Genomic DNA, 14146 nt, shown 5'->3' with positions numbered 1-14146 from the left:
AGCTCATGAGCATCTTTCAGGAGAGAAGTGAACAATTATGAAAACTCTGTCATATTTTGGCCCCTGGTTACTTTTCAATGGTTTTCTTGTGAGAATGTCCCGTTAATTTTTGTCAACTGGGTCTTAAAAACACATAACAGATTAATTGGGGTTTACTGCAAGATTCATGAAAGGGACAAATGGAAAGAAAAGGCCTATGTATGCATATTACTATCAACATCGAACAGTTAAAAAAGAAAACCACAAACTTGCCCTTTTTTAAAAAGAATATTTTTCTTTTTCTTTTTTTTCTTCTCTTTTGCATGAGTTTTGAATTTGAGCTCTAAGCACAAAGCGCATATAAGCAGTATCGTGAATAACGGGAAGCGAGCTTCCTATAATCTTCTCGACTGTCCTTACCACTCTCTATATGGACTTTCTATCTGAGGCACTGCTGCCACCAAACCAAACAGGGATGCAGTTAGTTAAAATGCTTTCAGTCATGCCTTTGTAAAAAGTGGCCAGGACTCCGAGGCTTGAGTTTCCTCAAAGCTACATTTTATTAGAGATGTCATATTGGCACATCTGGGAAAACCCGAATCTGAAAGCTTCCAGGTTTTTCCCACCCAAAAGAAAGTCCAAATCCCTGCCCAGCACCCTCTTGTCCATCACATGTTCCAATCAAAGCACCATCCCAACTGGAGATGCCTCCTAGTTCCATCCTTCCAGGTGCAGGGCAATATGTCCTTGACACTCTGAGAAAGGAATGTTATTATGACTATATATCACCCTGCCTCCATACAATCCCCCCCCACCTCCCCAGTTTCCCACAGTAGTACACATGGCAGGACTGAAGGCTTAATACAAAAGATGGCTTCCAGAGAATCATCTCCCCAAGTTTTCAGGCAGGGATCTTTCCCAAGCCTACCAAGAGATGCCAAAAATTGAAGTTGGGATTTCACAGCCATTGATATGAAAAGATATACAGCCCAAGAGATGCTAAAGGATCAGTATTCAAGACCATTTGTTAAGTGGGTGCTCCATCTAGCCATTTATATTAGATAAAGAATCTAAGAGTATCAGCTGGCTAATGGTGTCAGAGCTCATGAGCATCTTTCAGGAGAGAAGTGAACAATTATGAAAACTCTGTCATATTTCGGCCCCTGGTTACTTTTCAATGGTTTTCTTGTGAGAATGTCCCGTTAATTTTTCTCCTAAACGGCAGGAACTGGAGGTAATAAAGGTTTTACAAGGATTTGGTTTAAAACTGCAGGCAACCTGATAGCAAACTTATTTAAATGTAAATTAAATAAATGTAATTTAATTTTAAAAATTTATTAATTTTTATTTAAATTAAATTAAATTAAAAACTATTTTTTGCTTTAAAATTGCCAGGCAACCTGATAGAAAACTTCCTGTACCTATAAACGAGGCATTGTTAAATGCTCATATTATAAAGGATTGTCCTGAAATAAAAAGTGGTAATAAAGTAGCTATTCTTTACCCTCAATTGATTAGTTGTGTGGCTTATTCTTACTTCTAATTTTACCACCAAGTATTAATAATCTGGTAATGACAATAACTTACAATATCATGGAATGTACTAATAGTCTTTTTATATCATTTGTTCATAAAATATGTTTAATAAAGTTAAAATAGCCCATTAAAATAACATTCTGAATTGCAAACATTTGAGCACCATTAATGAAGCTTATTTGAAGCATTCAAAATGGTGTCACCTCTGTTCCTCATGAAGTAATTTCTTTGTGGCTAGAATTAGCCCTTTTTTTTCCAGTAGTCATTCAAAGAGGGAATGATGAAATGCTGCTAAAGATCAAACCAAGTCTCTTTATTTTGGTCATCAACCAGCAACCCTAACCCTAACCCGACACGAGTGACCTTGAGTTGGCCATGCCCATCCTGGCCCCCAAAGTCAAATACAACCCTGATGCGGCCCTCAATGAAATAGTTTGCCACCCCTGCTCTAGAGACTGAAAGAATTTATAAATCCTCAGTGGTGGTAACAAAGGATAATAAAGACTTCCCCAACATCACAAGACTGGCATATAATACTGCTCTTCCACAGTCTTTTATGACCAATAGTAGCACTTAGTTGGATTCATCTAATCTTGAGAAAAATTCAGCAGGATTGGACTTGCTTAGAGTGCCGACAGCTATATTATAAAGTTGAAAAAACAATAACATCCCACTGTTAAGCAATAGCGGGTCATTTATTTACACTGCAATGCATGGATGTAGTCATATTCCTAGGAGTCAAGCCCCAACTTGGGAGTCATTAAATGTTTTTTTTATAACATTTATATATATATATTTTGGAAGTATTTGTATGAAACAGGCCAATTGAAAAGAGGACAAGATCAGCCATTTTTAGTTGTTGTTTTTTTAATCATTATTCACTGAAGCAACCTTCCCTAATTCAGGGGTTCTATACCCAAGGAATAGAATAGAATTGAATTGAATTGAATTGAATTGAATTTTATTGGCCAAGTGTGATTGGATGCACAAGGAATTTGTCTTGGTGCATATGCTCTCAGCGTACATAAAAGAAAAGATACCTTCACCAAGGTACAACACTTGCAACACTTAAAGATAGTCATAGGCTACAAATAAGCAATCAGGAAACAATCAATATCAGTATAAATTATAGGATACAAGCAACAAAGTTACAGTCATACAGTCATAAGTGGGAGGAGATGGGTGATGGGAACAATGAGAAGATTAATAGTAGTGCAGATTTAGTAAATAGTTTGACAATGTTGAGGGAATTATTTGTTTAGCAGAGTGATGGCGTTCGGGAAAAAACTGTCCTTGTGTCTAGTTGTTCTGATGTGCGGTGCTCTGTAGTGTCGTTTTGAGGGTAGGAGTTGAAACAGTTTTATGTCCAGGATGTGAGGGATCTGTAAATATTTTCACAGCCCTCTTTTTGACTCGTGCAGTATACAGGTCCTCAATGGAGGGCAAAATATAGGAATAGGAAGGCAAAAGTGGAAAGCAGCATCACATAATCCATTTCTGACGGCAGAGCCCAAATGGCTTACACATTAGTAAAATGAATTAGAATCAATGAGTTAGGCTGGTATGTGTGGGGAGAATGAATTTTGGGGAAAGTAGCCTAGCAGATTTAAAAAGCACCAGGATGAGGAAAGCTCTCGTAGTCTGTGCTGCAGAACAGCCATTGCCTAGTAGCGCCTGGGCCTGAGATATAATTAGTCAAGGGTGGGTGAGGGCAGAGATATTCCAAGCATCACTAGTCCTCTGACTTTGGGTGCTAGAGAAGGAAGCTGGAAGCTGTTTTACCCCACTTACTTACTAGGAAGAAAAAGCAACCGATGCTAAAGGCAGTTAAAAATTAAATATTCTGCCTCTTCTATACTTATTCTCCATCCTTTTAAGATTCCTCCTTACAGAACAATTACCCTGCCCTACCTGAACTTCATCCACCAAGTGAAGAAAGAGGCATCCAGTGGGCTGTTTACTGGGGAATGGGGGTAAAATGATAATGAGGAAGGGCCCAGAATTTATACAGATGCAAACCAGGTCTCTCAGAATCTTTTTGATCTCTCTTCTTTGCCTTAAGCAGCTGTGGCTAGAATACAATATCATTTTTTTTTCTTAATAATGACTTCATATTACCTGCACTGCTGAGCCCCTAACATGCTAATTACCTAAGCAGGTGAAATACATTTTAATAATTTAACAAATGAACTACAGCAAAATTGAATGACAAAAGGAAACACGTGCTGCTGTCAAAGTACTCTTGGCCAATACATACGTGTGTGTGTGTGTGTGTGTGTGTGTGTGTGTATGTTTTCTGAGGTTTTCGCGGGTGTTTGTATGTAGGTCTTTGGTTATTCGGGTTTTCTCCCGCGTAAAATTGGAAGTGTCTTGGCGACGTTTCGACGAAGTCTCATTCGTCATCTTCAGGCTTCAGCTGAAGTGTCTTGGCGACATTGCTCCCAGAAGCACGAAGCTGAAGCCTGAAGATGACGAATGAGACTTCGTCGAAACGTCGCCAAGACACTTCCAATTTTACGCGGGAGAAAACCCGAATAACTAAAGACCTACATATATATATATCCTATATATAGGATTAATCCATTTTGAATGAATGCAGCAGAATTCTTTTGACATTTCCAAGGTGGGTCATCCTTATTTATCTACACCTACTTAGAGTTTTAAATACACGGTAAATCTACTTTTTTGAGGGAACATCAGTGGAAGGAGGAAATGGATGAAACTGAAGTCATGTTTTTTTTAAATTTTTATAAATCAGTTTATAGCTTCTTATACTGCCCAGTAATGCCTGTATCTGGTTCTGTGGATTTTTAGTGCTTTCCGTGGGATCTTCAATCAAACCCAGTTATCCAGGCAAGTTTCTTACAATTAAGTTTTTAAACTGCACTTTTTTTTTTTAGTAGAATTCTATTCTTTCTTGATGCAACTCTGGATACCTCTTGTAGTGCTTTTAATAATTTCTGTAGAACATTCTTTCCAGCTTCCTGCTCTCCAGATGTGTTGGATTACAATTCTCAGGAATAGGGGAATTTGGGGAGTTGTTGATCAGCACAACTGGAGACCAACACATCTGGAGGGTACTAATGTAGCAATGTTCTCAACATCCCTCTTGTTTGTGTATATTTGTTTCGATGGGAACTGAGCAAATACATAAGCTATGTGTTGCAAAAGGATGTACTAATAACATATACAGGCAGTTCTCAAGTTACAGTGGTAATTGGGAGCACAATTTACCAGCAACGCAGCTATAAAATGTGACGTCACATGACCGCATTGTTTAGCAATGGCAGTTCCAGCTCTCCCTGTTGCTGTCCTTTAACTGAATCCCACCAGTTGTTGGGCAGGGATCACTTCCATCCAAGCCACTCCCAATTTGGCCCCTCCGTCAGCCCAGAACATTGGTAAGGTAAGGCGTCCTCTTCCCCACACCCATCTATCTTCCCCTACATTATATCTCTGCCCTTTTTGTCACCTTGCACTCCATCATCTCTGCTGGCCTTGCTACCTTATGCTCACTGACCCTGCAACCCGACTGCCTCCAGCTGATCTTTGCCGTCTTCCTCCCGTTACTGATGCCATCTGCTGGCCAAGTCCACCTTTCTTCCTGATGTTGCTCTCCAAATAGTGCAGGTCCTTGCGAGACATCAGCCCATGTGATTTGGAGCATGGTGTGGGTAGCTTTCTCATAAGGTTTTAAAAGGCCTCAAAAGCCTTCCAAAGCATTGTGAGAATAGCCTGGTACAGCCAGCAGCTGCCTCGTTTAGGGGCAGGCTGGGCATGCCTCATCAGCAGTAAGAGGAATAAGGTGGGGACAGCAACTATAGTTGGCCAGTAGAGCACAAGGTGTCGTGTCCCACTCCTCTGCTGATGGCCGGGTCAGGGAAATCCGAATCAGGCGTGCCTCTGCAGCTCTGCCAAAGTCCTAGCAAAGTCCTCAGGGCAGGCAGGAGACCAGAAAGTGACTTCAGCAAGATATGTTTAGACTTTGCCTGACTCAGAGAATGCCAGAAAGCAGGTCCTTTATATAGGCCATGGGATGTGGCTCCATGACTCAGCACTTATCCAGGCCTGCCCCTCCCTTCCTTCTGTTGCCTCCGTCTATCAAGTCTTCTGACGCGAGGGTCACACCAGTCTGCAGCTGTTGGCAATTGACCTCCCTCAGGCTCACATGCTGTGGAGGAGGGGGAGGGGTCTAGTTGCTCCGCTTGCCTGGGCATGGAGCCAGAGCTGGGGGCTGGAGATACTTCCTCCTCTTCAGCCTGTCTGGGCATGGAGCCAGGGCTGGGGCCGGGAGGCATACTAGGACATTCCTCCGTGTTCGGAAGCAGATAAGAAGGCCCCGGCTGTGGTGAGATCGGACGAGACACAACACAAGGCTGGCAGAATGACAGGAGCGGAACGCAAAGGGCAGGGGTGGCTGGAGTACAGGGCTTGAGGCAGCGGTGGCACAAAGGCTGAAGAAGAGGACTAGGTGTGGTGGCAGCCGATGGGCATTGCGAAAAGCCTTGAGCCTCTATTTTAATCCCACTGCCTCCAAGGAGTGCCGCTATGCAGGGTTGCCAAAAGGGCAGAGATGGGGAGAGAGAGATAGGCAGATGGGAGGTTGAAGAGCTCCTTCAGCCATTAAGTGTGGGCAGGCTGCAAGCGCCCTTGAATTTTTGATCATGTGACCATGGGTGTAGTGCAACGGCTGTCACTTAGGGGACCAAACTTAAGTACCATCTCTTCAATGCTGCCATAACTTTGAAGGATCATTGACCAAATAGTCGTAACTCGAGGATTACCTATAGTGCAGGGGTGAAATCCAGCAGGTTCTGACAGGTTCTGGAGAACCGGTAGCGGAAATTTTGAGTAGTTCAGAAAACCAGCAAATACCACCTCTGGCTGGCCCCAGAGTGGGATGGGAATGGAGATTTTGCAATATCCTTCCCCTGCCTTGCCTGCCACGCCCACCAAGCCATGCCCACAGAACCGGTAGTAAAAAAAATTGGATTTCACCACTGCTGTAGTGTAGTGTTCAGTTTTGCTGTTGGCCACAGTGAAACCAAGATAAGTAGGGTTTTCCTGCAATGTACAGAACACAACCAGAATTTCCATCTTGATTCTAATGATAGTTACAACATTTGCATTAAACAGCCTTTGCCAGTCAGTGCCACTGAGATGTGTTGGACTGCAATTTCCAAAATTTCTACCCAACGAGATCTGTAAGCCAACATACCTAAAGAAGGCCAGCTTTAGTCCTATCAAGCTCTGCCTTTTCTTTTCAACGTGTCTTAGTATGAAGAAGGAGGGGTTCTAAATAATTGCCTTAAATCACTGATGAAATGTATGGAATTGGTTCATCATAAATTATGATCAATGATACACTGATTTTATTTGTGTTCCTTGGTTAGACAGGTTTGCCTTTCTGAAGATTCAGGTTTATCTCCAAGTGCTTTGGGATTCCATCTTGCTCAGGTCAAGAAAATAACCAAGGTCAAGAAAGTGCTCAGGTCAAGAAAATAACCAAGAGTGCCTTTTACAAATTTCAGTAATATGCAATGGCACATTTTTTTCTGGAAAGGAAAATATCTTCAAACTACAACCATTCATGAATAGAATGGAATGGAATGGAATGGAACACAGTAGAGTAGAGTAGAATAGAGTAGAGTAGAATAGAGTAGATTAGAACAGAACAGAACAGAATAGAACACAGTAGAATAGAGTAGAGTGGAAAGGAATGGAATGGAATGGAATGGAATAGAACAGAACAGAACAGAACAGAACAGAACAGAATAGAATAGAATTTTTTATTGGCCAAATGTGATTGGACACACAAGGAATTTGTCTTGGTGCATTTGCTCTCAGTGTACATAAAAGAAAAGATCAGCAACAATTCTAAGATACAACACTTAATAATAGTCATATGGTACAAATAATATTTAGGAACTGTATGAAAAATATTTAGGAACTGTACCTGCCTGGCATGCAATTCTCCAAGCTTTACAAGACAGTTTAGGAAATATGTTACATAAATGTTGCACACACACACACACACACACACAAACACACACACACACACACAAACCCCACTCCACCAACACAATTAACTTTCAGTTTGTGTTACCGGCAGATTTTATTTTATTTATTTTATTTTATTTTATTTATTTTGTCACAATAATATATGTAGGTATCATACAAAAAGATTATATAGTATATAAACACATATATGAGTAAATATAGGAGGTATAAGCATATATATATATATATATAGGAAGAAGAAAAGAAAAACAATAGGACAGGAACGGTAGGCACATTTGTACGCTTATGCACGCCCCTTATGGTCCTCTTAGGAATGGGGTGAGGTCAATAGTAGAAAGTTTTTGGTTAAAGCTTTTAGGATTATGAGAAGAGACCACAGAGTCAGGTAAAGTATTCCAAGCACTGATGATTCTGTTACAGAAGTCATATTTTCTGCAATCTAGATTAAAGCAGTTGACATTAAGTTTAAATCTATTAGTTGCTCTAGTATTATTGCAATTAAAGCTGAAGTAGTCTTTGACAGGAAGGACATTACAATAGATGATTCTGTGAGTTAAACTTAGGTCTTGTCGAAGGCGACAGAGTTCCAAGTTTTCTAAGCCTAAGGATTTCAAGTCTGGTGGGATAAGGTATTTTATTGTTTTCAGAGGAATGGAGAACTCTTCTTGTAAAGTATTTCTGGACACGTTCAATTGTATTGATGTCAGAGATGTGGTGAGGGTTCCAAACAGGCGAGTTGTATTCTAGAATTGGTCTAGCAAATGTTTTACATGCTCTGGTTAGTAGTGTGGTGTTTTTGGAAAAGAAGCTACACAAGATTAGGTTTACAACTCTTAGCGCTTTTTTTGCTATGTAGTTGCAGTGGGCTTTGGCACTTAGATCATTTGACATGAAAACTCCAAGGTCTTTAACGGGATGGGGGTCGTCTATAAGGTAAAGTCCATCAAGCGAGTACTTAGTGTTTGGGTTCTTTTTTCCTATATGTAAGACTGAGCATTTGCTGGTTGAAATTTGGAGCTGCCAATTTTTAGACCAAGCGGTTAAATGATCAAGGTCGTTTTGAATGATAGAAGTATTGTCTGTCGTGTTAAATAGTTTGACATCGTCAGCAAAGAGAACACAATTACTTGAGATATGGTCACAAAGATCATTAATGTATAGTATAAAGAGGGTTGGTCCAAGGATGCTGCCTTGAGGAACGCCACTCTTGACAGGAACAGGATTTGATAAAGCATTGCCAATTTTGACCACTTGTTGTCTGTTAGACAGAAAAGCAGATATCCATTTGTGGAGGGGTCCTGAGATGCCGTAGGATAATAGTTTTAGGAGAAGTTTATCGTGTACTACTGAGTCAAAAGCTTTGCAGAAGTCTATGTAGATTGGATCTATTGATTTGCCTTGATCAAGATTTGTAGTCCATATGTTTTTACAGTGGAGAAGTTGAAAGTTACATGAATGATATTTTTTTAAAACAAATGATCATAATAATTACAGAATAATATATGACTTCTTGACTCACAGGAAATTGCTGGGTTTGAGTATAGTTTGGACTCCATTACCTATTAAGGTCAGGGTTATGAGGATCCTTTCTTCAAGATCTTTTAATTTTCTCTGGGATTCTGACTGCAAACAAGGCCACTTTGGCACTTTGAAACTTCCAGATGACGCCATTGTGTATTCTTGCTCCTGGTTTCTAGACAATGGACTGAAGTGATGCATTTGAAGCCTGATAAAAGCGCCTCTCTTGAATTCTCCCTGTTAATTGTTGACATACCATGTCAACAATTGATCATTTTAATTCAAATTTTATTTTCTAAGTCAGGTTAGTTACACTTTCAAAGGTCAGAGGTAGGGGTGAAATGCTCCGGGTTCGGACCAGATCATCGGCGGCGGGTGGTTCGGAGAACTGGTAGCAAAAATCCCTGTCCTGCCCCCATTCCCCCCACATGCCCAGCTGAGCCACATGATCATCAGAGGGTGTTTTTTTTATTTTTAAAAGCATTTTTTCTTTGGGCAAAAAAATGCTTTTAAAAGTAAAAGAAAAGCCTCTGATGATCATGCAGCTCAGCTGGGATCGTCAGAACCTTTTAAAAGCATTTTTTGTACAAGCTCTTTGGCTGAAGAGGCTGTAGAAAAAATGCTTTTAAAAGTAAAAAAAAAAAGTTGGCCATGCCCACCCAGTCACATTACCCCTCCCAAGCCACACCCACAGAACCGGTAGTAACAAATTTTACATTTCACCCCTGGTCAGAGGCAAGGGTTTTTAAAAGACAGCTCCTGTTTTCACAAAACAAGTGCCCGGGGTTAAATTTGCATTGCAGAATGGGATTAAACAGACAACTAGATACGAAGCCCTGCTGGATTTGTGGTTAGGTAAGGAAGGCAGGACTGGGTTTCTTACTTAACTAATGAGCTTTGAAAATCGAGATGCTATACGGCTACTGCTGGCTGCTAGAATGAAGGTCGTATAAACATTCTCTAGAGCCAGCGGTGTCCCGCAAGGAACACTTCATTCATATGTTCCTGTACATTTTCATATTCTTTCATAGTAAATACTTTTTATTTTTTTACAAAAACAAAACAAAACAACAAGACATAACAAACACTAACATAAAACATATACTCCTTCTTTACATCAGCTTTGTTTTGGTATTCCTCTATTGTTTACATTTTTCTCCTCGTTTCCTTTAATTATACTTATTTTTTTTGTCCCATTATCTCTTATTTCTATATATAGTCCATCATACCTATCATTATAACAATTCATTTTCTTTCATGCACTACCCTTTTTTTGGGGGGGTGTATGTGACCTTTTCCCTTTTTTCGTCATTTGCCATTTCTAATTTCTATCCAATTTATACAATTTATTCCATACTATATAATATTCCGTATCTTCCTTTTCTTTTATCTCCTTTGTTAATTTATCCATCTCAGCACAGTCCAGAATTTTCCTTATCACTTCCTCCTGCTAAGATGCACCCGAACAGCTCCCCAATATGCTGGAAGTGCAAAAAAGTATATGGAACGTATTACCATTTATGGTGGACATGTCCATCTGCAAAAAAAAGTTTGGGCCAAAATCAGAAAACGGCTGGAAGAAATAACTGACCAAGACATAGACTGGAAACCAGAGACCTTTTTGCTGGGAATACTCAATAGGAAATATAGTAAAGAAATAAGGTATCTAATTTTACACGTAATAGCAGCCGCAAGAATATCGTATGCACAGAACTGGAAAAATGAGAATATACCATCGGAGGAGGAAGTGATATATTCTTCCATAGTAATTCTTCTTTCAGCAATTTGAACCGAGGGGGTAGGGAGGGACCGGACATGACAGGACAGACGACGGTTAGAATTGATCCGAAGTTTTCTTTCTGGAGCCTGGGAACAGTTACCCGTTTCATTAAGTGATAGTTAGGATGGAAGAGGCTTGGGCTCCATGTATTAAAGCCGCAATCGCAGCCCATGTAATACCTTGTTCGGCTGTAGGTCACTTCTGTTGGAAGTACATATATATCACTAAGCTCTGACATGGCTCTTCATTTCAACTCTCAAAGTGGCAGTTTTAATATAACATCCAGGGAAGTTATAACTGCCTTGGAGCTGTGCAAATTACCGTTTTGGGAGAGAGAGAGAGAAAAGCCAGCAAGGTATTTTGTGTTTACCCAAGCATTGTAAATCAATACACAAGGGTTTGTTTGTTTGTTTTTTTTAAAAAGTAAATGATTCATAATAATACAACACCATGGACATTTCCTGTGTTTGCTGACTGGGAGACAAGAATATCTCTTGGTGGTGGTGCCTCATAAGGTTGTGCTTAGGAAGGCAGGAAAATGTGGGGGAGAAGGTGCCTTAGAACAGGGGTCTCCAACCTTGGCAACTTTAAGCCTGGAGGACTTTAACTCCCAGAATTCCCCAGCCCGCTTTGCTGGCTGGGGAATTCTGGGAATTGAAGTCCTCCAGGCTTAAAGTTGCCAAGGTTGGAGACCCCTGCCTTAAAAGTCCATTCAGAAACTATAGTTGGCATACAATGCAGCATCTTGTATGCTAATTAGCACTAGATGCCATTCACATATTAATTTTCTGTAGTGAATTAATTCATTGGCTGCTAATAAGTTTACGGGTATAATTTAAACCGATGCTTTTAACCTAATAAAACCCACCGTAGTTTAGTGCTGAGGTACCTGGAGGACTGCTTCTTTGAACCAGAATCAACTATCTGATGCAAATAAATTCAGGAGGGAAAAACGGATGGTAATCCCCTGTTACCAGGACATTATAAATGCTGAGTTTAAGAGGAACTGCTTCTCCGTAATGTTGTTATACAATAGTTTACCACCAGAGATTGTGTTTGCTTTGATCTTGTTAGATCTTCAGAAGCAAGTTAAAGTGGGGCTCTTCCAATGAGCTTTTTTAATTAGTTAAGACAATGCCATTGAATGGCTTATGTGCTCAGTTTTAGCACACGATACCGTTGCTTTTTATTTTTGCAGCTTAGTATTGATATTTTTCTTTGCAAATTGCTGAAAGGTGGTAACTTTAAAAACAAAGACATAAAATTAATTTCAATTTAAACTATAACCTACAACATCTTGACTCCTTGGTTTAACATCCCTATCTCATAACAAAATCATATTTAATCCAGAAAAAAAACCCTTGATACTAGTCATGTTTAATGTTGGATAAGCAATCTATTGCCATCAGATCACATACAGCCTTCAGTCTAATTTAAGAGGTTTTTGAAAGGAGTAGATTTAGGATCTCGTCAAAAGTGGCTCTTTTTTTCTTCTGGCATGGGTAAGAAAAGAAAGAAGGAGAAAAAGATCTCCAGGAAGAAGTCAGAATGGCCTTTTATCTATGACAGTACTTCTGAAGGACTATGACTCTCAGCATAAAGAAGCTTGAGCATTGCTGGTTTAAAGAAATAAGTTATTTTTATTTTATATATTAAATTTATGCACTGCCCATCTCACCATTGTAGTGACTCTGGGCAGCTTACAAAATGGTAAAAGGATAAAGAAGATAATATAGAATGGTTAGAGTTAGGGTTAAAGATTAAAGATTAAATAAAGACCAAGAACCAAAAAGACAGGCAGTATGGGGCTAGGGAACTTCATATTGTGTGACCATAGTTATGCTGTGTGAAATAATTTTATGTATTCCAACAGTGAAATCAGTCAAATTTAAAAGAGAATAGTTGTAACCCAGTCATGCTTGTACTGAAATTTTAAAGATTTAAAATCCAATCAATTTGACTGATACCAATTAGTAAAAGATTGATAATTCAAGATAAAATCCAAAAGAAAATGGGATATCCAAAGCCCCAACTCATCTAGATAGGATTTGTTCACAAAAAAAACTAATTTAAATTGACCTTTTGACTGAAAAATCAAGCCAGACTTCATTTAGTTGAAGATCTTCACTTGGAGCAGTTTTGTGCATAGCAGTTCACAAATTCGGTCCCCTTCAAGAGTAGTTAAAAGATCAAATAGCTCAAGTAGAGGATGGAACTGGCTAGCTCAGATGAAAGACTCATTTAAGTTCAGTAGAAGGTAAATGATATCTATATAATGTCACAGAACTGAATTAATCTAAACAGATGTTAACTAAACAACTCCACTTCTCCACTCTCTTACTCCTCCTTTCAAACTTCTTGTTAGTACTTTGGAGAAAGCACAAGTTCATAGAAATCTGCTCACTAAATTGGGACTTAGGGCATTATTGTCAAAACTAAATGTAGACTTCTCGTTGCAGCAGCTTGAGTAGTTAGAAAGCCTATTTATTGATGCAAGAAACAAGGGACAAAATATCTGTGAAAAATTGAACTCTCAGTGTGGGCTTTAGCTTTTGCTGATACATAAAGGCAGCGTGAAATTGATCAAAATCCTGTGGGCTTTCTCAGGCAGCGCTGGATCTCACTCAAAACCTTAATTGTAAAATATCCACTAATTGGAATGCCAGAATCCACTTTAGGACTTCTAAATGCATTTGGCTCATTTTTTTTCTAGACAGAAGTATGAGCCACACGAAAGAGCTTGAGGGACACCTGTTGATGGAGTAGGAGTGTTTCAACAATTGGCTAATGCAGTGATTAAGTTGGTATCCTAATGCCGTTTTTAAATGTTCAATCGCCACAGCAAACATTCTGAACTGTGGCATATTTTGATTATAGCTCTCACCTTTTGAAAAGCCAAGCTAGAAGCGTCTATGGAGATTCTCAGTCATCCAGATCCCAAAGGTGCTTTTTTCAAGAGGCAACTGGACTTTCTGTTTTTTTCCTTGAAGACCTTTTGCTTCTCATCCAAGAAGCTTCTTCAGCTCTGACTGGATGGTGGGGAAGGGAAGGATTTATTTTCCTTGCAGGCAGCTGCTCATTTGCATCCTTTTAGTGGGCCATTGTGGCCACCTGAAAGTTTGTCTGTGTCCTCAGGGTCAGCTGAATGGGCGCGGCGCCTTCTTGAAACTGCTAGAAGTAAATGTGGAAATGCTCAAAATACATAGAAGAGAACCGGTAGTCCATTTTCTAGCAGCAAAAAGAACATGCCAAAGAGGACTCTAACAGTCTGATCCATCTCTTCCCAGCCAAATGTTGACAGTAGGAATAAGT

The 14146-nt window shown here is 39.7% G+C and overlaps 1 protein-coding gene across 13 annotated transcripts in view; it reads left to right on the top strand.

The window, feature by feature from the left end:
• MSI2 (musashi RNA binding protein 2) overlaps positions 1-14146 on the top strand; it is a 689043-nt gene that overhangs the window by 608285 nt on the left and 66612 nt on the right. For 7 of the 13 annotated variants that reach the window (XM_058164224.1, XM_058164222.1, XM_058164220.1 and 4 more), the window contains exon 11: positions 4330-4368. The exons of the other annotated variants lie outside the window; for them this stretch is intronic. In XM_058164224.1, the coding sequence (XP_058020207.1) occupies positions 4330-4368 (39 nt within the window). The remainder of the gene's footprint in view (positions 1-4329; positions 4369-14146) is intronic. 13 annotated transcript variants of the gene reach the window in all.

Source organism: Ahaetulla prasina, chromosome 1, assembly GCF_028640845.1.
Source record: "Ahaetulla prasina isolate Xishuangbanna chromosome 1, ASM2864084v1, whole genome shotgun sequence".
Classification (NCBI taxonomy): Eukaryota; Metazoa; Chordata; class Lepidosauria; order Squamata; family Colubridae; genus Ahaetulla; species Ahaetulla prasina.
This window is presented reverse-complemented; position numbering and strand designations above follow the sequence as displayed.